Consider the following 25,702-nt stretch of genomic DNA (forward strand, 5'->3'; position numbering starts at 1 on the left):
AATACGTCACAATATTTACTATAGAATTCTATGGGAAGGCCATATGGACCCGGAGATTTCCCCCTAGCCATATCCGAGATGGCAGTAATCACTTCATTCAGTGTGATGTCCACCTCCAGAGACTCCCGTTGTGATTCACTCAAAGTGGGAAACTCCAAATCCGACAACTATGTCACACAACTTTGAACTTCATGAGGATTTCTAGATGTGTATAGGGTTTTATAGTATTCACAAAAGCACTCTAAAATATCCTCAGGGGATGTAGCTATTGAGCCATCCATCCTCCGTATACCCAATATTGTATTTGAAGTGTTGTGTTGCCTAACCATATATGCCAATAATTTACTGGATTGATTTCCAAGCTCAAAATATGATTGTCGGGTAAAGAACAATTTGCGTTTGGACTTGGTCTCAGAATGCTGCATATATAACCTATATGATTGCATCCAGGCCGCTCTATTTCCATCGGTTGGGGCCGATATATATATTGCCTCTAAGTCCCTGAGTCTCCCCTCTACTATATCATCCTCAGTTTTAGTCACTCTTTTAAGATATGTTATGGTTGAAGACAAACACCCTCTAAGGTAGGCTTTAAGAGTGTCCCACACCAAGTTAATATTCCAGGGTTTAGGGTGTGCTTTCAGGAAATTCTTTATTTGGGACAGAGTTCTATCACTTTGATCTATTAGTTTTAGCCAAAAGGGGTTTAACCTCCAAAAGGGTTTACCAACACCTTGGTTAGTCTTCATAGTAAGAATCACTGGGCTGTGATCTGATATGCCCCTGACCCCGTGTACCACGTCATCCACCCAGGTTGCGATATTGCTCAACCCAAAAATATAATCTAGTCGGGACAGCGTGCGTCTAGTAGAAGAATGACATGTATATTCTCGGTTGTTAGGATGCCGGAGTCGCCAAAGGTCAATCCACCCACCTCCCTCCGCGCATTGCTGCAAATCAGTCAAGTGTGAGGCCGAATGTTGTCCTCCTCCATCCATCCGAAACCTGTCCTGCTCCTCATTCATCACAAGATTAAAATCCCCCATACATAACACATACGCATCTGGATAATTGAGGGCAAAGCTCATTGCTTGTTTAAGAATGGAGATGCGAGCTGGCGGGGGGTTGTAAATACATAACAGCACATAATCTCTAGAGTTTATAGACGCATATCATATATAAACACAAATCGCCCCTCCGGGTGACGCCTCACCACCTTCACTTCCCAACGGATATGTCTATGGACCAATAGAGAGACACCCCTGGAGTAGCTGGTGTGGAACGCATGTGCCGACCATTGTACCCACGGTGTGTTTACTAGTCTGGTTGTGTCCCGTGTGAGGTGAGTCTCTACCAGTACCACCAGTTGGGCCTTGACTTGCTTAATTTGGAAGAATACCTTAATACGTTTTTTGGGCGATTTAAGGCCTCTGACATTCCAGGTCATAAATATTAGCTCTGACCCCATATCACATAGATCTTTTTATAGAACCAGGATCCCAGGTATAAGACGCTTTCTGCCCTGCAATTAAGTGTGGTTAACCCTCCAACAGTAATAAGCCTGTCCCTGCAAAGAAATAAAGTTAATGCAATTGCAGCTGTAAACATATAGAACCAATATCGAACTTCAGGACCTTTCCGATAAGTCCTGTAAAACATTTCAAACATCAATGGGGATACCACCACTGAATACAGTGTCTTGGTATAGGTGGTATAAGGGTGCACAAGATAGGGCTCCCATTTCACAAGAACCAATTCCTGGCCAATTCCTCCATCACTCGAGGCACAGGGGGGCTTCAAGCAACCATGGAAGAAGAGGGTCGCCAGGGGGCACAGAAAATGTCACTTAGGAAAGTAATCTCATGGCTTCTGCCCCTTAGGTTTCGGGTGTACCTGTAGCCAGTCCTCAGCCTCAGCAGGTGTAGTAAAAAACAGAGGCGACCCTTCATGCACTATGCGGAGCCGGGCAGGGTACAGCATAGAGTAGATGATGTTCCGCTCCCTTAATTTCTTCTTCACCTCCATGAAGTGGGCCCTCTGTTTCTGGAGGTCCACCGAAAAGTCCGGAAAGATCGAGAGGGCAGCATTATTGAACTTGAGTGGGCTCTTCTGTCGGGCCAGACGGAGTGCTGTGTCTCTATCTCTGTAGTTGAGCATCTTTGCTAAAAAGGGACGTGGTGGCGCGCCTGGAATAGGAGGCCTTGTTGGAACTCTGTGCGCCCTCTCCACCGCAAATGTCGAGAACTCATCTCCGAGATTACATTTCAGCCACTCCTCCAGGAATTGTTCCGGATGCTGACCTTCCGAGCGCTCTGGCAGTCCTATGATTCGTATATTGTTTCGACGCATGCGGTTCTCCAGATCGTCTGCTTTCTGGCGCCATGCATTTGCCGATCCGGCCATTGTGGTCATTTTTGTTTTGAGTGTTACAGTTTGATCCTCAAGTTCAGACACTCGCGTCTCGACTTCCGCTGTTCGGGCCCTCAAGGATTGCATGTCCTGACGCAGGAGGCCCACCTCTGAATGTACCTGCTCAATTGTCCCTGTGAGGGAGCTGTTGCATGTAGAAATTGCTTGTAGAAGCTGTTCATACACCTGCCTCAGGGTTAAATCATCTTTATCCTCTGACCCGTCATCCAATAGTGCCTGACCTTTTGGGGTGGCATTTCTCTTGGCTTTAGGGGCATCTGCCTGACCACCCCTTGCGAACTCCTTAAGTTTGTCAATAGCTGCACTTTGTTTAGGGGGACTCATATTGATACACTGGGGATTTGCTGATTCTGCACTCCTCTCTTATCGTGCCCCCGTGCGTCTGAATCTGTGCCTTTATAATGTATATTTAGTAATATGTCAGTCTCCACTTCCTCACCACGTCCAGAGAGCCGGAAAACAGCCACTTATATGGTGGATAATAAGAATGAAGGGAGTCCCAGGGCAGCACAGCACTCAGGGTGTATTTATCAGGATGATGCAGGCCTGCGCAGCGTGGGGACTTCAATATGTGTCACTTATTTGTTTTCATGTGTCAGGAAAAATCTGCAGGGCCCGTTTTTCAAGGCACACACTCCAGACCCTCCAGCACTCTATGGGTTAAAGTTTTCCACACTGCAGCCGGCCCCCCTAATGTGCTGCACACTGACTGCCAGTTACACAGCTAAGGGAGAATTAACTTCCCTGTGCTCACCGCTCCTGGGTCTTCACCTCTGGCCATAAATCTGTCACTCCTCACTGCTCTCCGGAGTCATGCTCTGCTGTTCACTGTGGAAATGCATGCTGTAGGGAAGATGGCTGCTGCTCCACACTCTCCAGCCTCAGGAGATCCAGCAACGCCGTGCAAGAGTCAGAGAATAGCTCCAGTGGGAATCTGCAGCCTCCAGATGGTGTCTCCTGTCACAGCAGCAGATCAGTGAGTAAATGGATCAGGTAACCGGGTGTACATGGCCAGGATAAGATCAGGATTATAGGAGCTCTCTTCCCATGCGTCCTCTCTGGTCGGCTACATCGCCTCGCCCCCCACTATCTTGCACTTTAACCATTGTTTGGGCTTAGACAGTGCCTTTGATCTCATTTTGATTTTATCTTTATACCATCCCATTTGCTGACTATTCGGGGTGATTTGTTTTTGTATTGTCTAAAATATTTCTTGTATCTAAAAATGTATTCTATCCCTCTTATGGCTGTAATTTTTGTTAATAAAAATTTGATTGGATATTTCAAGAGGTTGATTTATTTTGCATCATTTCGGCCATTTTGTGGCTTCACTAGTGGACCCCCATTTCTCCTGTTTTCTCACATTGTACATTATGGAGTTTAGTGATCTTGGATAATTAACTATGATAGGACCTAGCGTCCCATTTCTTGTTATCGATGTAAGAAGTGTGTTGTCATGAGTAGAGAGTATGTGGAATAAATGTAAAGTTTCATCATCCTATCTCGTTTCTTTCTGGGTAAAGCCAAAGACTTATCAGCAGCCCTTTGTATATATTAAATATAGTACATCACAAAAGTGAGTACACCCCTCTCATTTTTGTAAATATTTTATATCTTTTCATGGGACAACACTGAAGATATGACACTTTGATACAATGTAAAGTAGTCGGTGTATCACTTGTATAACTGTAAATTTGGTGTGCCCTCTACAAAACTCCACACATATTGAAGCAAAACATGATCTCCTTCCTACATATTCCAACATAATAACGACCCCAAACACATCCAAACAACCACTGCCCTGCTAAAGAAACCGAGGGTAAAAGGTGCTGGACTGACCAAACATGTCTCCAGCCCTAAACCCTATTGAGCATCTTTGGGGCATCCTCAAACGGAAGGTAGAGAAGCACAAGATCTCTAACATCCAACAGCTCCGTAATGACATCTTAGAGGAGTGGAAGAGGATTCCAGTGGCTCCTGTGAAGCTCTAGTGAACTCCATGCCCTAGAGAGTTAAGGCAGTGCTTGGAAATTATCAGTTTTACTTAGGGGTGTACTCACTTTTATTGCCAGTGGTTTAGACATTAATGGCTGTGTGTTGACTTACTTAGAGAGCACATCAAATCTACACAGTTAATTAAGCTGTACACTGACTACTTGTATCAAAGAGTCATATCTTCAGTGTTGTCCCAGGAAAAGATATAATATATTTACAAATATGTGTACTCACTTTTGTGATATACTGTAGATACACATTTTATACCACGGAATTTATTACAAAATTTCATTAATTTGTTATTACCACCTGTGCCATTATCTAACAGAATGCCGCCCTCATTACACTGCTGAGCACCTGTCACGTAGGACTCTTCTTCTTTAACTTCCACTTTAATATGCGTCAGATCTTCCCCCTGATTTAAGATTTTTAGAAATTAGAACTTAATTTTACAATTAAGCAAACAGCTGAAAAAGTCTATCGGCCCATTTACACCGGCCCATATTCAGGAACGAGCGTTTCTAGCAATTGTTTCCCATTTAGTGGCCTGTGTAAACAGGTCTGCAATTAACGAGAAACGCTTGTTCGTTGGGTGAAATTACTTTTAAAATTGCTTAAAATTCATCATTCTGAGAAGCACATTGTTCTGTTCAAGCATCACATCTGCTGCCAGGAATATAATGTTCAAATCGCATTTGTGATCATTCTGTGAGCACAGACGTGTGGTTGGCATGGCTAAACAGGCTATTAAACCATTGCTGTTTGGCTTGTATATAGCAGATTGGCCACGGTCTGGCTAAATGGAGCACATCTGACATTCAGTCTGAGTATGGACTGAGAGGTAAATGAGGTTATGTTGGGATCAGGTGACCTGTAGTCATTTCGGGAATCATGGTCCCTACTCAGACCGTACATGTCGAACATGTGAAATCAGCCAACAACATAAGATACAATATATAAGACACTATTAAAAAGCGTGTGCTGTGGAACCTCGGTTTACGAGTAACCCGGTTTGCTATACGAGCAAAGCTTGCTGTAAATTTGTAACTCAGTTTACGAGCAAGCTTTGCTGTACGAGCAAATACTCACCGCACACACTTCCGGTTCCGTACTTTCACCACGCTCTGACCCGCTCTTGCAGTCCACACAAACACACACACATAGTATGCTCACCTTACCTTCTTTTCCATCGCTGGCCTCCCGATCCTTGTAGATCGCCGGTACAGGATGTGTATCGGTAACCATCGCGACGATGGAGGAACATCCGCTGTCAGCCGCTTCTCAAAGGCAGCGCGCTGACCAATCAGAGGCAAGCGGATCCTGCCTTTGACGTCAGCGCTCTGGCAGCGGAAGCTCCTCCATCGTCGCGATGGTTACCTGATACACATACTGTACCGGCGAACTACAAGAACCAGGAGACTGGCGATGGAATGGAAGGTAAGGTGAGCATAATGTGTTTGTGTGTGTTTCTGCATGTTTGTGCATGTGCGGAATGGTACAATAGAGGACCAGGATGGGACATTGAACAAGTTGTGGAACAAATTGTCTGAGCTTGCGTTATTTCCTATGGGAAATTTTGCTTTGCTAGATGAGTAACTTGGTTTACAAGCACATCGCCAGAACGGATTGTTTTCGTAAACCAAGGTTCCACTGTATACCTGATAATATGGGAAATGGTGATTTACCTGTTGACAATCCTCTGGTAGATTTCTCTCACTGGATACATCTGTAGAAAGCACAAACAGGTTTATTTTGGTGACCCTCAAAACTAATATCTGCTACACAACCTATAAAATCATTAACCTTCTTACCCCAATTAGCCCTCATGTACATCTCATCTTCTTCATCTACCTCAACTTTAATACCAAGCAGATCATCATCCTAAACGAACAAGAAATCATTAAAATATCACTGTGAACCTATGACATTGTTATAATTGATGAAACTTCTGCTCATCTACCTGGTCCCTGTGATAGGTACTGTGATATTCCTTTAGTAAATCCTGGGAATACAGAGGACTTGGGCTTCTTTTACTGGATCCATCTGTAAGAGTGAGTAAAGACATTTGCTATATTTCATGCTTATCCCCTTAATGACTGCCAATACACACTTTAGAATAAGAAACACATAATTAGCACCAAATTCCCCCTGCCTGGCTGCTAACTTACATCCAGGATATATGGGAGCGCTGCGACAGGCTAATCACAGCCTGTGATCACTGCGATTAGTCTATCAAAGCCCCACTAAATGGGTACAGAAAGCTAAGCTCTCCCGCAGCTCACCCGCTGTAGAAAATACCCCTAAAATTACGAGTAGATTCATCACAGAATTGACAATTGAAAACGTAGTGTCCACTCCCGGATACTGCAGAAGAGCTCCAATTCAGAAGAGGAGAATGTTTTCCAGTAGTCGGCAGCCGCCAATAAACAATGAATGGAGCTGCGCATTTCAGCTGCTTTCTATGTGGTTTCAGCCAGACGCCACTAGACCTTGTAGCAGCTAATCAGTGGGGGTGCCCGGTGGTGGACTCTCACCGATTGGATATTGATGACCTATCAAACAGGTCATCAAAATATTCTAACTGGACAACCCTTTTAACCCCTTCCCAACGGCCAATTTTCTGTTTTTGCGGTTTCGTTTTTTTTCCTTATTTTTATTCTTCCATTAACATAGCTGTGTCAGGGATTCTTTTTGCAGAATAAATGGTACTTTTGAATTATGCCATCCATTTTACCATGTAATGTACTGGAAAGCAGGCAAAAAAGTTCCAAGTATGGTGAAATAGTGAAAAAAAAGTCCAATTCACAATTTGTTTTGGGGGTTTTCATTTATAGCATTAATTTTATGGTAAAAAATACCTGGTAATACGATTCTCCAGGACAGTACAATTACGGTGATACCAAAGAAGCATCATTTTTCATTTATTTAGGTGGTGAAGGCTTATTTTTAGCGCCCTGAGCCGATGATTTTATTGATATAAACTTGGGGTAGATACAATGGTTTCTTTTTTGTTATTGCCGTGGCGGAAAACCCACAATTTAGATTGAGCCCCAATAGGGACAGTGTTACTGATGTATATAAAGTGCTGTGGAATTAATGGCGTTATATAAGTGTATACATATTATTAATTAATATTATTTACTGGCGTTTTGACTTTTCTTCTTTATTACGCCATTTTCAAATCTAATTAATTTATTTTATATTTTGATAGATCGGGCTTTCTCAAATGCAGCGACACCAAATATGTGTACGGTATTTTTTCCTGAAAAAAATTCTTATTTTTTTTTAATGGAGAAGGGGGGAAACATTTTAAAACTTTTAATTTTATTTTTTATTGTATTTGTTAGTCCCCTTAGGCGACTTGACCTTGCTCAGTGTAGACAGGAGGGTGTCTTTTTTTCTCCTCTACATGATGCTGCCTAATTCTGATTGATCAATGTGAACCCCATCCATGTGAAGAAGTACAAGCCCCCAGAGCCAAATCTTTCTCTTGGGGAAAAAAATAACTCTTTACACTGGTTGATTTTCCAAAAGAAGAAGATGAATGGTTCTAGATGTGCAGATGGCTGATTAGGGTCAACTACTTTGTGCTCCCTATTTACTAGAGGCTGGAAACCACAAAGTTGTTCGGAGGAAATGATACCTTCTGAAGGGTGCTTTACACGCTGCGACATCGCTAACGATATATTGTCGGGGTCACGGTGTTTGTGACGCACATCCGGCGTCGTTAGCGACATCGCAGCATGTAACACCTCTGAGTGACCTAAAACGATCGCAATAGAGGTAAAAATCGTTGGTATTGGAGAGGTCGCTCCAACACCAAAAATCGTTGACAGGTGAGTAGCGATGTTGTTCGTCGTTCCTGCGGCAGCACACATCTCTACGTGTGAGACCGCAGGAATGACGAACATCTCCTTACCTGCGTCCACCGGGAATGAGGAAGGAAGGAGGTGGGCAGGATGTTTGGCCCGCTCATCTCTGCCCCTCCTCTGCTATTGGGCGGCCACTTAGTGACGTCGCTATGACACCGAACGAACCGCCCCCTTAGAAAGGAGGCGGTTCGCCGGCCACAGCGACGTCGCTAGGCAGGTAAGTCCGTATGACGGGTGTTAGCAATGTTGTGCACCACGGGCAGCGATTTGCTCGTGTCGCACAACCAATACCGGTATTGGTACCGATATCGCAGCGTGTAAAGTACCCTTATGATGAAGTCACCACTGGTGTCTAGAAGAACTAAAGAAAAGACTGACTGGTATATAGTGTGTGTGTGTGTGTGTGTGTGTGTGTGTGTGTGTGTGTACACGACATGATTATATTGATAAAAATGTAGATTATTCGTTCAAGAATAAATGCGGATTGTTGTTCATAGAAAAAAAATAAGACATCCCCTGAAAATAAGCCCTAACCTATCTTTCGGAGAAAAAAAATCATATAAGACCCTTTGTTATTTATTTTTGGGGAAACACGGTAGTACAAGTGAATATAGGAAACTTTGTAATATATCTTGTCATAAAAAAATTCTTTGGTCTACTTATGAACCACTTCAATATCCACTCTTGAACTCACAAGTAAAAATAAATAAATAAATAAATAAAATCCATCTTGGTCAATATATTGCCAGCACGGCCTATTAAATGCTATAGAGAGAGGAGAGAAAGTAAGAGTAAGGCTGGACTCACACGAGCGTATGGCAGCCGATGCGATATGCTACTGACCCCTGTCTCAGGCTCTGCTGCGAGCCTAAAGCCCACTTTACACGTTGCAATTAGTTGTACAATCGCATTTGCAATGTGACACGCCCAGGTTGCATACGGGATCTATGAGATTTCACGTTGGTCGTTCATTTGCTGTCACACGAGCGTTAGTAGTCTATGTTAAATTGGTCAATTGTGTGTGCGATCCTTTAGATCATGTGTTCTGTGACGTATGCATTGGGCACCTTTTTTTTTTTATTTATTGACTTGTCAAGCGTGTGTAATGCGTGTGTAATGTGGGATGCGTTTTTACTATGTCATCTGCCATTCAGCTCTGCTACATGGCCGCTAACAGCAGACACAGACAGCCATGTAGCAGAGCTGAATGGCAGATGACAGCAGACACAGACAGAGCCGCACTGTCAGAATGAACTCGGGTGAACTTCACCCGACTTCATTGTGATGCTGCGGCTGTGTCTGTGCTGCGTCCTGATTAGCGGTCACCAGTGAAGACTCACCGGTGACCGCTAATCTCCTGAGTAACTGAATTGAGCGGCCCTCTCTCATATACTCACCAATCCCCGATCCCTGGCGCTGCACGGCATTCACACTGCTCCGGCAGCTTTTACTGTTTTGAAAAAGCCGGCCGCCCATTAAACAATCTCCTATTCCCTGCTTTCCCCGCCCACCAGCGCCTATGATTGGTTACAGTGAGACACGCCCCCACTCTGAGTGACAGGTGTCACACTGCACCCAATCACAGCAGCCGGTGGGCGTGTCTATACTGTGTAGTGAAATAAATAATTAAATAATTAAAAAAAACGGCGTGCGGTTCCCCCCATTTTTAAAACCAGCCAGATAAAGCCATACGGCTGAAGGCTGGTATTCTCAGGATGGGGAGCTCCACGTTATGGGGAGCCCCCCACCCTAACAATATCAGCCAACAGCCGCCCAGAATTGCCGCATACATTATATGCGACAGTTCTGGGACTGTATCCGGCTCTTCCCGATTTGCCCTGGTGCGTTGGCAAATCGGGGTAATAAGGAGTTATTGGCAGCCCATAGCTGCCAATAAGTCCTAGATTAATCATGTCAGGTGTCTATGAGACACCCTCCATGATTAATCTGTAAGTTACAGTAAATAAACACACACCCAAAAAAATCCTTTATTAGAAATAAAAACACACACATATACCCTGGTTCACCACTTTAATCAGCCCCAAAAAGCCCTCCTTGTCCGGCGTAATCCAGGATGATCCAGCGTCGCTTCCACCGCAGCTGCATGGAGGTGACCGGAGCCGCAGCAGACACAGCCGCTCCGGTCACCTCCACACAGCAAATGAACACAGCCGCGCGATCAGCTGCTGTCACTGAGGTTACCCGCTGTCACCGCTGCATCCACCGGTGGCCGGGGATGGATCGGGGATCGGTGAGTATATGAGAGAGGGGGATAGACTGACATGGACAGAGAGTGAGGGACAGAGATAGTGACCGACTGACAGAGATTAGTGCATGACAGACATTGTGAGGCGCTTCAGAACGCAGCTTTTCAGCTGCGCTCTGAAGCAGACCTTTTTTACGCTGCGGTGCAGAGCGTACACCTGCGCACATAGCATCAGACAACAAAATCGTATGAGGGATGTCACACGTTACAATTGACTAGGTTCTTGCAACAAAACGCTCAATTCTAGAGAATGATACGATGTGTTTGCGATCAACGGTTTTGCGTTCAATCCTGATCGCATGTAGCTGTCACACGCAGATACCTCACAAACGATGCCGGATGTGCGTCACTTACAACTTGACCCCAACGACGGATTGTGAGATATATTGAAGCGTGTGTAGCGGGCTTTAGCCGAGTGTCATGCGACTGTGACCCGATCTTGCAATCAGGTCACAGCTGCAAAGCTGAGGGCGGGCGCTGCGGAGGAGAGGGAGGGGTTAATCCCCCCCATCTCCTCAATTGTCAGCCTGTGCGTACATTGCACTGCACTGGGATAACATTCGAGTGCAGTCCGATGTTTCTCTCGCACCCATATACTTGAATGGGTGCGAGGGATTCGGCTCTAGCAGAAAATCGCAGCATGATGCCGCTTTTCTTGCATCCAGAATCTGCATGCAAGAAAAGCTGACCAACTGCTCTCCCTCATTGCCTAGTATTGGTCAGAGTGCAATGCAAGAATTTTTTCGCATTGCACTCGTCCGATTTCAACGCTTGTGTGAGCGTACCCTAAGGGGCACTCAGCACAATCAGAGACCAGGCACACAAAGGCAGATTATGCCGCAGCTTCTAGGAAAGCTGTTTTTAGTAGTCAGTGCTAGATTCACAGCCGCACAGCTGAGGACTGCTGTATAATGTGCATGCTATTGCTATGTCTGTCACAGAGAAAGAAAAGCAGAAACCCATCTCTCCCTGTATACTGAAGATATAATAGCAGCTAGTCTCCACCTAGCAGCTCAGAGAGAACAGGAAATTACATGCAGTGTCTACAGAGGTGAATCCTGTTAAAAAACAGAGGATACAATTCATATAATTGCTAAAAATTGTATTATTCCTCTTACACACACAATAGATTATTCTGAACAGTCACACGAAACATCAGGTACCCATTAATTTTTGCTGTATGAATAGTATTGGACTACAGGGTGGCTCCTCTATAAAGATCTTTGTTGCAAATTACATTGTTAGTTTGTTCTGGTACATATATTGTACAAATGAGTATTTGCCTCCAAATCCCCCAAAATGTAAACCCAACAAAGAAAAAAATAAAGAATTAAAAAAAAAAAGCAAATTACTACTACAAATAAAGCAAATTCTTATATAGAAATAACAGAAAGCGCTACTGGAAGCTGCAAATTACTTTCTACATAGAGAACAGGAGCTTTAATCTTTACAGTTACACAAGGACTGACTGAAACAGGTACAGTTCTGTAGGTAAAGTACTGACTGAAACATTGTTCAGCTTCTCGGCACTAGCCACAAACTTACAATGTTGTCAGCCAGCATGGTGGAGTTAGAATGGACTTTTTATAGAAATTAATCTCCTTACCCAGAGGTGTGAGGGACTGGTGGTCTTCCATCATGACGTCCTGGTACAGATCCTTGTGTCCTTCTATATACAGTTAGGTCCAGAAATATTTGGACAGTGACACAAGTTTTGTTATTTTAGCTGTTTACAAAAACATGTTCAGAAATACAATTATATATATATAATATGGGCTGACTCCCAGCTGCAATATGAGAGTTTTCACATCCAAATTGGAGAAAGGGTTTAGGAATCATAGCTCTGTAATGCATAGCCTCCTCTTTTTCAAGGGACCAAAAGTAATTGGACAAGGGACTCTAAGGGCTGCAATTAACTCTGAAGGCGTCTCTCTCGTTAACCTGTAATCAATGAAGTAGTTAAAAGGTCTGGGGTTGATTACAGCTGTGTGGTTTTGCATTTGGAAGCAGTTGCTGTGACCAGACAACATGCGGTATAAGGAACTCTCAATTGAGGTGAAGCAGAACATCCTGAGGCTGAAAAAAAAGAAAAAAAAGAAAAAATCCATCAGAGAGATAGCAGACATGCTTGGAGTAGCAAAATCAACAGTCGGGTACATTCTGAGAAAAAAGGAATTGACTGGTGAGCTTGGGAACTCAAAAAGGCCTGGGCGTCCACGGATGACAACAGTGGTGGATGATCGCCACATACTTTCTTTGGTGAAGAAGAACCCGTTCACAACATCAACTGAAGTCCAGAACACTCTCAGTGAAGTAGGTGTAGCTGTCTCTAAGTCAACAGTAAAGAGAAGACTCCATGAAAGTAAATACAAAGGGTTCACATCTAGATGCAAACCATTCATCAATTCCAAAAATAGACAGGCCAGAGTTAAATTTGCTGAAAAACACCTCATGAAGCCAGCTCAGTTCTGGAAAAGTATTCTATGGACAGATGAGACCAAGATCAACCTGTACCAGAATGATGGGAAGAAAAAAGTTTGGAGAAGAAAGGGAACGGCACATGATCCAAGGCACACCACATCCTCTGTAAAACATGGTGGAGGCAACGTGATGGCATGGGCATGCATGGCTTTCAATGGCACTGGGTCACTTGTGTTTATTGATGACATAACAGCAGACAAGAGTAGCCGGATGAATTCTGAAGTGTACCGGGATATACTTTCAGCCCAGATTCAGCCAAATGCCGCAAAGTTGATCGGACGGCGCTTCATAGTACAGATGGACAATGACCCCAAGCATACAGCCAAAGCTACCCAGGAGTTCATGAGTGCAAAAAAGTGGAACATTCTGCAATGGCCAAGTCAATCACCAAATCTTAACCCAATTGAGCATGCATTTCACTTGCTCAAATCCAGACTTAAGACGGAAAGACCCACAAACAAGCAAGACCTGAAGGCTGCGGCTGTAAAAGGCCTGGCAAAGCATTGAGAAGGAGGAAACCCAGCGTTTGGTGATGTCCATGGGTTCCAGACTTAAGGCAGTGATTGCCTCCAAAGGATTCGCAACAAAATATTGAAAATAAAAATATTTTGTTTGGGTTTGGTTTATTTGTCCAATTACTTTTGACCTCCTAAAATGTGGAGTGTTTGTAAAGAAATGTGTACAATTCCTACAATTTCTATCAGATATTTTTATTCAAACCTTCAAATTAAACGTTACAATCTGCACTTGAATTCTGTTGTAGAGGTTTCATTTCAAATCCAATGTGGTGGCATGCAGAGCCCAACTCGCGAAAATTGTGTCACTGTCCAAATATTTCTGGACCTAACTGTATTCCCACTCCTCCATGGAGAGATGCACAGTGACATCCTGACACCGTATAGGAACCTGACACACGATACAGTCATCACCAGACATATCATCCCTTGTGGTACTGTACAATGTCCTAGTAGCGCTCACCTCTCCAGTCAGCAGTAGCTCACTTCTCTAGTCAGTATCTTAATGGTCTTGTTGGTGAGGTCTAAGATCTTCAGTCTACAGTTTTCCTTAAGTTTAGCAAGTAAAACTGGGTCTCTGTAATGTTCCATCTTGCTCACGCATGGGAAAGGCTACTAGGGGGAATGTCACACACTTAAGCGTCGCTTAGTGTGACATCTCACCAGCGACCTCCTAGCAACTTACCAGCGATCCCTATCAGGTTGTATCGTTGTTAGGATCGCTGGTAAGTTGTTTAGTGTGACTGGGCCTCTACTAAATTCGGCACTAGACTGTACTTGACCATCGACCGCTGGTGTCTGGTCATTGATTGACACTCTTCCCTCACTTACCTGTCTACCTTGTGCAGGTGACATCATTGCCCCGCTTTCTTTCATGAGAAGGCCCGGTGCCAGCATTGTGAGATCAATGAACCTGCTCCCACAAGGTCATCAGGAGCTCACTGCTCAGGTGGCATCATTGCCCGGGTTTATTTCATGAGACGGTGGCAGCACAGTGAGACTTATGTACTTGCTCTCACAATGTCATCAGGAGCTCACTGGCAATGACGTCACCTGGTACCATTTATGGTACATTTTGTGAATGTTTTCAGACCTTTGTATTCCAAAGTGATCAAAAGATCATATTTTTGGATTGGCAAAAAGGGTAAATCAAACATTTATATTTTTTGTTTTAACTTTTATTAATTTCTAAATATTCCCTATATTTGTTCCCCTTGCTGCACTTTATCCTGCAACCATTAGATCACTTGTAGTATAAACTGCAATACTTTCCAATTAGAAAAAAAAATATGTGTTTTCCTTTTGAAAAAATGGTCATATCTATCCATGGGCTGTGGCTGACACCTCAGTGGAGAGCTCAGATATGATGAATATCAGACTTTGCCCATGAACAGACTTGGCCATGTTTTTGGAAAAAAATCACAGCATCTCTTATGTGCGTGCAGTTGGTTTTTTTAGGTGGTGAAAACCAACGAGACTTCTAATGGAAATCGCTTCAAGAAATGCTCCTTATTTGGGGAGTTTTTGGAGGAGTTTGGAAAGAATTTTTCCTTAAAGGGAACCAAACATCAGGATTTTCATGTATAAGGTGCAGCCAGTGCAGTGCTGGCACTATCATGCACAGTGTGTACACACCATCAGGGGGCAGCTCGGGTGTTTAGGCAGTGAAATCCAACTTTATAAAGTTTGAAAAATCAAGCACTTTTTGATTGCCGTGTGCACCACTCTCATAATGTCCGGGCGGGTTATGCACGTGTATCCCGGCCCCCCGCCTCCTGTTCCTCCCGCTCTCTGGTTGTATTCAAATTTCTCTCTTCAGAAACATGGCGCCGGAGTTGGCACCTGCGCATAGTGCTTATCTCTGGTGCCATGTTTCTGAAGCCCGCAGTAGCTAGCATTACCTGCAGCTACGATATCGTGCCGCCCCAGGACACCGTGACCGGGTCTCGCACCACTGCCGTCACGGGGTCATGTGAGTCCATTGTGAACTTACCTCACCCGACCCCCGATGTCGCTGGCAGGCTGCTGTCAACTTTTTCCTGTGGCGTCCCGGTGTCCTAGGCGGCTGCTGTGCTGGCACGGTGTCCTGGGGCGGCACAATATCGTAACTGCAGGTAATACTAGCTACTGCGGGCTTCAGAAACATGGCGCCGGAGATAAGCACAGGTGCCAACTGCGGCGCCATGTTTCTGAAGAGAGAAATTTGAATACAACCAGAGAGAGGGAGGAACAGGCGGCGGGGGGGCGGGGATACACGTGCATAACCCGCCCGGACATTAGGACAGTGGTGCACACGTCAATCAAAAAGTGCTTGATTTTTCAAACTTTCTAAAGTTGGATTTCACAGTCTAAACACCCGAGCTGCCCACTAATGGTATGTACACAATGTGCCTGATAGTGCCAGTACTGCACTGGCTGCACCTTATACACGAAAATCCTGATGTTTGGTTCCCTTTAAAGCAGTTGTTTGTAGCCTCTTAGGAATGTGCTTAGTTCCAGCTGCTTCAGATGTGATGCACTTTCCTTTCTCTCCCCAGTTTTCAAAAATGTGAAACAAAATGCTGAAAACGCTGATAATATGAACAGCAATGCGGTTTTACAACACATAGGAATAGGGGGAGTTTTTCAGGCTCCAAAAAAACCCCTCTACAGAAAACGTCAGTGTGTTCAATGTGTACAAGGCCTTACACTGAACAATGCCCTTTTCTGTTATGCTGTGAATTTGGAGGGGAGGCTCCAGCCAGTGACGTTCCTAGTCACGCACCCCTATGCCTGCTCTTGTGTGCAGCATATGTCTGCAGGGTCTAACAGCCTTCTCTGTATGGTGGCGTGCAATGCTATACCCCAGTGACTACAAGTCATACGTACCACGGCCTTTTATGTAGCTGATCAATACTTGGTGACTGCAGGACCTGCGGTGACGTCACGTGGTCAGTGACAAACAGGGGCCGAATCTGTGGAGAGGACACTGAGTGCAGGACCTGTGGTGACGTCATGTGATAATAAGGGGCAGAGCTCACGGTGAGAGGCTGCTCTGTGCTAGGATCGGATGAGCCTAGAATGTACGGGCTGCAGTCAGGTCTTACCCCCAGACCCCCGCTTCTATTATAGTCAACTCTATGCCCACGTGCACTTATAGAAAGAATGTTTATTCCCTCTGGAAACACCGGGCTGCATTTTAAACACGCCCCATCACATGACAAATTACGTCATACCTGTCAGGAGCCCGTACACTCTAGCATGTATCCTGCAGACAGCGGCAGAGAACAAAAAACACCGGATTTCTGCAACGGCCTTATACACACAAATAAGCAACGTGTCATATAGTGACGCTTATATAAATACTAGAAGGTGGCCCGATTCTACGCATCGGGTATTCTAGAATTTACGTATTGTGTAATTAATGTATGATTTTTGTTTATATTATATATATATATATATATATATATATATATATATATATATATATATAGATAGATAGATAGATAGATGTTGTTGTGTGTAGTTACCAAGTGTTTGTGTAGGCGCTGTACATGTTCTGGGTGTTGTCTGGGTGTGGCGGGGGGTGAGAGCGGTGTTGTTTGTGTGTTGCGTTGTGTGTGTTGCGTTGTTTGTGGAGCGCTGTGTGTCTGTAGCGTTGTGTGTGTGTGTTGCGCGGTTTGTGTGGGTGTGGGGTGTGTGTGTTTTGGTGGGAGGTATGTTTTGTGCAATGTGTGTGTTGTGCGGCATGTGCGTATATTTGTGTGTGCCGCGGTGTTTGTGTTGGGTGTTGTGTGTGTGCGGCGTTGTCTGTGTGTGTGGGTGTCTGTGTAGGGCGGTGTTTGTGGTTCCCAGTGTGGTGTGTTGTGCAGTGCGTGTGTGGCGGTGTGTGTGTGTGTGTTTTGGGGGGAGGTGTGCACCCCCATCGTGCTCCATCCCCTATGCTGCGCACCCCCCATTGTGCTCCATCCCCCATGCTGAGCACCCCCCATCGTGCTCCATCCTCCATGCTGCACACCCCCTATCGTGCTCCATCCCCCATGCTAGAATAGTCCTCCTATTATACTCAGAGGAGTATAATAGGAGGACAATAATAGGAGGAGTAGTCCTGGGGAAAGAGGAGTATAATGGGAGGAGTAGTTCTGGAGGGGAGGTGTATAGGTGCCCAACGTGTGCCTGGGCAGGGCCGAGCGGGCTAACGTGTGCTGGGGGCGGGGCCAAGCGGGCGAGGCGTCAGCGTATGCCGGCTCCCTGCACATGTGTACCGGGAGCCGGTGTACGCTGGTAACCATGATACACATCGGGTAACTAAGGGAAGCGCTTCCTATAGTTACCCGATGTGTATCATGGTTACCAGCGTACACCGGCTCCGTCACGATCCCAGCATCGTAAGGTTATGTCCGCCGGGGGCGGGGCCGAGCGTGCCATCGTGTGCCGGGGGTGGGGCCGAGCGGGCGAGGCGTCAGCGTATGCCGGCTCCCTGCACATGTGTACCGGGAGCCGGTGTACGCTGGAGCGGGCAATGCGTGCGGAGGGCTGGGGCGAGCGGCCAATCCATGCGGGAGGGCGGGGACATGCCGAGCCCAGTGACCAATCCGACAGTTGTCACTGTAACGACACTGTCACTGTAACGACACAATTTTGGAGCAAGACAGACAGACAGAATAAGGCAATTACATATATAGATGAGAGAGTTCTGGCTGCTATGACTATGAATGAACAGTGCGGGGCGTCTGCTGAACATTACTGACTGTCAAATGGGTGTGGCTAGGGGAAGGGTTAAAATTTGCCGCCACGCTGCATAATTTGTTCTTCTTTCTGTTCTTCTGGCCACCCCACAGCAGCCATCATCGCTCCACTGTCGTCTCCACACAGGACTGGACTGGAGCCCTTAGGCTGGAGTCACACTTGCGAGTGTAAAATCGGTCCGAGTCTCATGCTAGAAAGTAGCATGATCTCTGTCCGATTGTTGATCAGTGTGCAATGCAACAGCCATGCGATTCTGTGATTTTTCTCATGATTGTTGTCCGTGTGTGATCCGTATGTCATCCGTTTTTATTCTCAGCAGCTATGTCATCTGCCATTCAGCTCTGCTACATGCCCGCTGACAGCAGCGACAGACAGAGCCGCGCGATCAGAATGAAGCTGGATGAACGTCACCCAACTTTGTCATCCCGCGGCTCTGTCTGTGTGTAATGGCCTGATTTTCGGTCACCGGTGAAGGTCTCGCCGGTGACTGCAAATCCCCTGAATGACTGAAGTGATCTGCACTATCAGCGGTGCTGTCACTGAGGTTACCCACGGCCACAGCTGAAGTCCTCCCGCTGAGATCTGTGGCCGCGGGTAACCTGAGGACTGATAGCGCGACTCAGTTCAGTTGCTGCGGGGAGCTCACAGAGAGCGGTCGTGGTCTGTGACCGATCTCTGTCAGCTTCTGATGTAGCAGAGCTGAAAGCGACGTGGACCTCTGAGGATTACGTCGGACCTGGAGGGGTATTTGGGGGTTTAATAAATTGGTGAAAGAGGGTGTGTTTTTTTTGTCATTTATTTCAAATAAAAAAAATAAAGACATACAACAAAAAATCCTTTATCTTACAGGTTAATCATGGAAGGTATCTCGGGGAGACGCCTGCCATGATTAACCTAGGACTTAGTGGCAGCTATGGGCTGCTGCCATTAACTCCTTATTTCCTCGTTTGCCACCGCACCAGGGAAAATCAGGATGAGCCGGGTACAGTCCCGGGACTGTCACATCTAATGGATGCGGCAATTCCGGGTGGCTGCTGGCTGATATTGTTTGGGTGGGGGGGGGCTCCCCATAACGTGGGGCTCCCCATCCTGACAATACCAGCCTCCTGCCGTGTGGCTTTACCCTGGCTGGTATGAAAATTGGGGGGAACCGCATGCCGTTTTTTTAAATTATTTAATTATGGCAGGCGTCTCCCCGAGATACCTTCCATGATTAACCTGTAAGATAAAGAAAATAAAGACATACACCCAAAAATCCTTTATTTGAAAAAAATGACAAAAACCCCCACCCTCATTTACCAATTTCTTAAACCCCCAAATACCCCTCCAGGTCCGACGTAATCCACAGAGGTCCCACGATGCTTTCAGCTCAGCTACATCAGAAGCTGACAGAGATCGGTCACAGACCACGACCGCTCTCTGTGAACTCCCCGCAGCAACTGAAGTGAGTTGCGCTATCAGCGATGACATCAATCAGGTTACCCGCGGCCACAGATCTCAGCGGGAGGATTTCAGCTGTGGCCGCGGGTAACCTCAGTGACAGCACCGCTGATAGCACAGATCACTTCAGTCACTCAGGGGATTTGCGGTCACCAATGAGATCTTCACCGGTGACCGAAAATCAGGCCATGGCACACAGACAGAGCCGCGGGATGACAATGGAGTCGGGTCTGTGTCTGCTGTCAGCGGCTATTCAGCTCTGCTACATGGCTCGCTCTGTGTCTGCTGTCAGCGGCCATTCAGCTCTGCTACATGGCTCTGTCTGTGTCATTGTGCAAATTCCATGCACACGTTGCGTTTTAGAACACAGCGATTTGGATGCTGAAATTTGTGGCCGAATCGCTGCGTTCAAAAAAGCAACATGTCACTTCTTTCGTGCGTTTTGGATGCTTTTCCCACTCTGTCTATGGGAGAGGCAGAATCCAGAGTGCATGAAATCTGCATCCATTCTGCACTCAAAATACATCCAAAATGCAGCTTTTCAGCAGCGTTTTGAAACGCACATGCAGTGACAAAACGCTGCAGAATATTTGTCACGGCAGAACGCAGACATGCGCACATACCCTTGGTGATCTAGAGGGATTTAGGCTATTGCCATTACATAAGTCTAAACCTCTCTAGAAATCTTAGGATAATCACCATTACATAAGTCTACACCTCTCTAGACCACGAGGGATATCACCGTTACATAAGTAAAAACTCTTCTAGACCACCAGGGATATCGTCATTGCATAACTCTAAACCCCTTCAGACCACCAGGGATATCACCATCACAACGCTAAACCCCTCTAGACCACCAGGGATATCGCCATTACATATCTGAAAATGTTTTTAGATCACCAGTTATATCACCATTACATAACGCTAAATCCCTCTAGACCATCAGGGATATCGCTATTACGTAAGTCCAAACCCCTCTAGACCACTAGGGATATCAGTTTTACATAAGTCTAAACTTCTCCAGACCACCAGGGATATCATTATTACATAACTCTAAAACCAGCTAGACCACCAGAGATCTCTCCATTAAATAAGTCTAAACCCCTCTAGACCACCTGTGATGTCTTTATTACATAAGTCTACACCTCCCTAGACCACCAGGAATATCGCCATTACATAAATATAAACCTTTATAGACCACAAGGGATATAACTTTTACATAAGTCTAAACACCTCAAGACCACCAGGGATGTCACCATTACATAATGCTAAACACCTCAAGACCACCAGGGATGTCACCATTGCATAAGTCTAAAACCTTCTAGACCGCAAAGGATATCACCATAACATAAGCCAAAAACTTTTCTGGCCCACCAGGTATATTGTCATTGCATAACTCTAAACCCCTCTAGACCACCAGGGATATCACTATTATATAACTCTAAAACCAGCTAGACCACCAGAGATATCACAATTACATAACTCTAAACACCTCTAGACCACCAGGGATATCGGCATTACATATGTCTAAACTCTTCTGGATCACCAGGGATATCTCTCTCTCATATATATATATATATATATATATATATATATATATATATATAAATAAATAACATAAATAACTCTAATTTCCAGTAGACCACCAGGGATATTGCCTTTACATAAGTCTAAACCCCTCTAGACCACCAGGGATATTGCCATTACATGTATCGAAAACCAGCTAGGACACCAGAGATATCACAATTACATAACTCTAAACACCTCTAGACCACCAGGGATATCGGCATTACATATGTCTAAACTCTTCTGGATCACCAGGGATATCTCTCTCTCATATATATATATATATATATATATATATATATATATATATATATATAAATAAATAACATAAATAACTCTAATTTCCAGTAGACCACCAGGGATATTGCCTTTACATAAGTCTAAACCCCTCTAGACCACCAGGGATATTGCCATTACATGTATCGAAAACCAGCTAGGACACCAGTGATATCGCCATTGCATAACTCCAAATCCCTACAGACCACCAGGGCTATTGCTATTACATAACTATTAACTTCTGCAGACCACCAGGTATATTACCATAGCATAAGTCTAAACTCTTCTAGACCACCAGGGATATCGCCATTACACACCTCTAAACTTCTCTAGACCACCAGAGATATCGCCATTACAAACGTCTACACCCCTCTAGACCACCAGGGATATCGCCATTTGATAAGTATAAACCACTCCAGACCACCAGGGATATTACTATAACATATGTCCAAACTGTTCTAGACCACCAGGGATATCACCATTACATACCTCTAAATGTTTCTAGACCACCAGGGATATCACGATTACATAATGTTAAACCCCTCTAGACCACCAGGGATATCACCATTAAATAAGTCTAAACCCTTCTAGACCACCAAGGATATCACCAATACATAAGTCTAAACCTCTCTAGTAACCCAGGGATAATCGCCATTACACAACTCTAAACCTCTCTAGACCACCAGGGACATCACCATTACATAATGAGTCTAAACTCTTCTAGACCAAAAGGAATATCGTCATTGCATAACTCTTAACCCCTCTGGACCACCAGGGATTTCCCTTTTACATAAGTCTAAACTTCTCTAGACCACCAGGGATATCACCATTACATAACTCTAATCCCCTCTAGACCACCAGGGATATCACCGTAACATAAGTCTAAACTCTTCTAGACCACCAGGGATATCGTCATTGCATAACTCTAAACCCCTTCAGACCACCAGGGATATCACCATTACATAACGCTAAACCCCTCTAGATCACCAGGGATATTGCCATTACATAAGTCTAAACCCCTTCAGGTCACCAGGGATATCACCATTACATAAGTCTAAACCTTTCTAGAAAGCCAGGGATATCACCATTACATAACTCTAAACCTCTCTAGACCACCAGGGACATCACCATTACATAAGTCTAAACTCTTCTAGACCACAAGGAATATTGTCATTGCATAACTCTTAACCCCTCTAGACCACCAGGGATCTCACCAATACATAACTCTAAACCCCTTTAGGCCACCAGGGATATCACCGTAACATAAGTCTAAACTCTTCTAGACCACCTTGGATATTGTCATTTCATAACTCTAAACCCCTTCAGACCACCAGGGGTATCACCATTACATAACGCTAAACCCCTCTAGATCACCAGGGATATTGCCATTACATAAGTCTAAACCCCTTTAGACCTCCAAGGATATCGCCATTACATAAACATAAACCTCTCTAGACCACAAGGGACATCACCATAATATAAGTCTAAACTCTTCTAGACCACCAGGGATATCACAATTACAAAACTCAAAACACCTCTAGACCACCAGGGATATCTTCATTTGATAACTCTAAATTCCACTAGACCACTAGGGAAATTGCCTTTGCATAAGTCTAAACCCCTCTAGACCACCAAAGATATTGCCATTACATAATTCATAAACCAATTAGGACACCAAGGATAATACCATTACTTGGCTCTAAACCCCCATAGACCACCAGGGATATCGCCATTACATACATATAAACCTCTCTAGACCATCATGGATATCACTTTTACATAAGTCTAAACCCCTCTAGGCCATCAGGGATATCCACTCCAGACCACCAGGGATATTACCATAACATAAGTCTAAACTCTTCTAAACCACCAGGGATATCACCATTACATATCGCTAAATGTTTCTAGACCATCAGGGATATCGCCATTAAATAAGAGCAAACCACTCTAGACCACCTGGGATGTTGTTATTACATAAGTTTAAACCCCTTTAGACCACTAAGGATATCGCCATTACATAAAGCCTGCTTTACACGAGTTGATCTATTGTGCGATAGCACGAGTGATCATACCCGCCCCCGTCGTTTTTGCGTCACGGGCAAATCGCTGCCCGTGGCGCACAAACTCGTTTAACCCCCGTCACACGCACTTACCTTCCAGACGACCTCGCTGTGGGCGACGAACGTCCACTTTCTGGAGTGGGAGGGACGTTCGTCGTCACAGCGACGTCACACGGCAGCCGGCCAATAGAAGCGGAGGGGCGGAGATGAGCGGGCTTAAACATCCCACCCACCTCCTTCCTTCCATTAAGCTGGCGGGTGCCGTGGGACGCAGGTACGCTGTGTTCATCGTTCCCGTGGTGTCACACGGAGCTACGTGTGATGCCACGGAAACGATGAACAACCTGCAGCCATGAAAATAAACGATATGAAAGTTAACGACGAGTACACGCCTCACGATTTGTGAGCGATACTGCGTCGCTCAGAGGTGTCACACGAGACGACGTTGTGCGCTATGCCGGATGTGCGTCCCGAAAACTGTGACCTCGACAACATATCACACAATATATCTTCTCGTGTAAAGCCCGCATAAGTCTAAACCCCTCTAGACCACCAGGGATATCGTAATTACATAAATATAAACCTGTCTAGACCACAAGGGATAGCACTATAACATGAGTCAAAACTCTAATAGACCACCAGGGATATCGCCATTGCATAAGTCTAAACCTCTCCAGACCACAAGGGATAGCGCCATTACATACCTCTACATTTTTCTAGACCACCAGGGATATCAAAGTTATATAACGCTAAACCCCTCTAGATCACCAGAGATATCGCCATTACATAAATGTAAACCACTCCAGTCCACCAGGGATATCGCCATAACATAAGTCTAAACCCTCTAGACCAGTCATGGCGAACCTTTTACAGGCCGAGTGCCCAAACTGTAGCCCTAAATCCATTTTTTTTCCCCGAAGTGCCAACCAATCCTATTATGTAAATAATTGATTGTAATCTTACCTTTGCAGTCTTCTCCTCAGCAGGGGGCATCACGCTCATGCTTACCACACATTGAAGCTGAGCCCCTGCCCTTTCCAGACACAGCAGTTGGATTGATCTTTCTGGAAAAAATTGCAGCATATTAGACAGAGATTTTAGCCTGGAATGCAATCAGATGTCACCCTGTAATCCACATCTACATTTCAAAGTCTGAACATCTTGAAATCCCATAAAGACGTACGAGTTGCTCCCCTCCCCCTTCATTGTGTAGTTATGTCCCCCTTCCTGGGCCACTTCCTGGTAAACATGTCCCCCATCCTGATATATATTTCCTACATTCTGGTATATTTGTCCACATCATGGCCCCATTCCTGGTAAATGTCCTCCATCCTGGTAAATGTACCCCATTCCTGGTAAATGTACCCCATCATTGTAAATGTATCCCATCCTGGCATGTTCCCCCATGCTGTCAAATGACCCCATCCTGGTAAATGTACCTCATCCAGGCATGTTCCCTTATACTGGTAAATGTACCCCATCCTGATAAATGTCACCCTTCCTGCTAAATGTTCCTCATCCTGGCATGTTCATGTTCCCCTATCCTGGCATGTTTTCCCCCATCCTTTCATGTTTCCCCCATTCTGGTAAATGTATCCCCCATATTGGTAAATGTACCCCTTCCTGGCATGTTCCCCTTCCTGCTAAATGTACCCCATCCTTGCATGTTTCCCCCATCCTTGCATGTTTCCCCCATCCTTGCAGTCTTGTTTCCCCCCATCCTTGCAGCCATGTTTCCCCCATCTTTGCACGTTTCTCTCCATTTTTGCACGTTTCCCCCATCCTTGCAGCCATGTTTGCCCCGTGCTCTCCATGTTTGCCCCGTGCTTTGTCTGTATGCTCCGTGCTCTGTCTGTATGCCCCGTGCTCTGTCTGTTTGCCTAGTGCTCTGTCTGTTTGCCCCGTGCTCTGTATGCCCTGTGCTCTGTTTATATGCCCCATGCTCTCCATGTTTGCCCCGTGCTCTGTATGCCCTGTGCTCTGTCTGTCTGTCTGTTTGCCCTGTGCTCTGTCTGTTTGCCCCGTGCTTTGTATGCCCTGTGCTCTGTTTATATGCCCCGTGCTCTGTCTGTA

At 45.2% G+C, this 25,702-nt stretch overlaps 1 protein-coding gene across 1 annotated transcript in view; it reads right to left on the reverse strand.

Moving 5' to 3' along the window:
• LOC142311245 (uncharacterized) overlaps positions 1 to 25,702 on the reverse strand; it is a 113,274-nt gene that overhangs the window by 13,133 nt on the left and 74,439 nt on the right. The window contains exons 7-10 of the mRNA XM_075349468.1: positions 6,386 to 6,468; positions 6,237 to 6,306; positions 6,111 to 6,151; positions 4,732 to 4,840 (exon numbers count right to left, since the gene is read on the reverse strand). Coding sequence (XP_075205583.1) covers positions 4,732 to 4,840; positions 6,111 to 6,151; positions 6,237 to 6,306; positions 6,386 to 6,468 — 303 coding nt within the window. The remainder of the gene's footprint in view (positions 1 to 4,731; positions 4,841 to 6,110; positions 6,152 to 6,236; positions 6,307 to 6,385; positions 6,469 to 25,702) is intronic.

Source organism: Anomaloglossus baeobatrachus, chromosome 5 (genome assembly GCF_048569485.1).
Source record: "Anomaloglossus baeobatrachus isolate aAnoBae1 chromosome 5, aAnoBae1.hap1, whole genome shotgun sequence".
In the NCBI taxonomy this organism is placed as follows: domain Eukaryota; kingdom Metazoa; phylum Chordata; class Amphibia; order Anura; family Aromobatidae; genus Anomaloglossus; species Anomaloglossus baeobatrachus.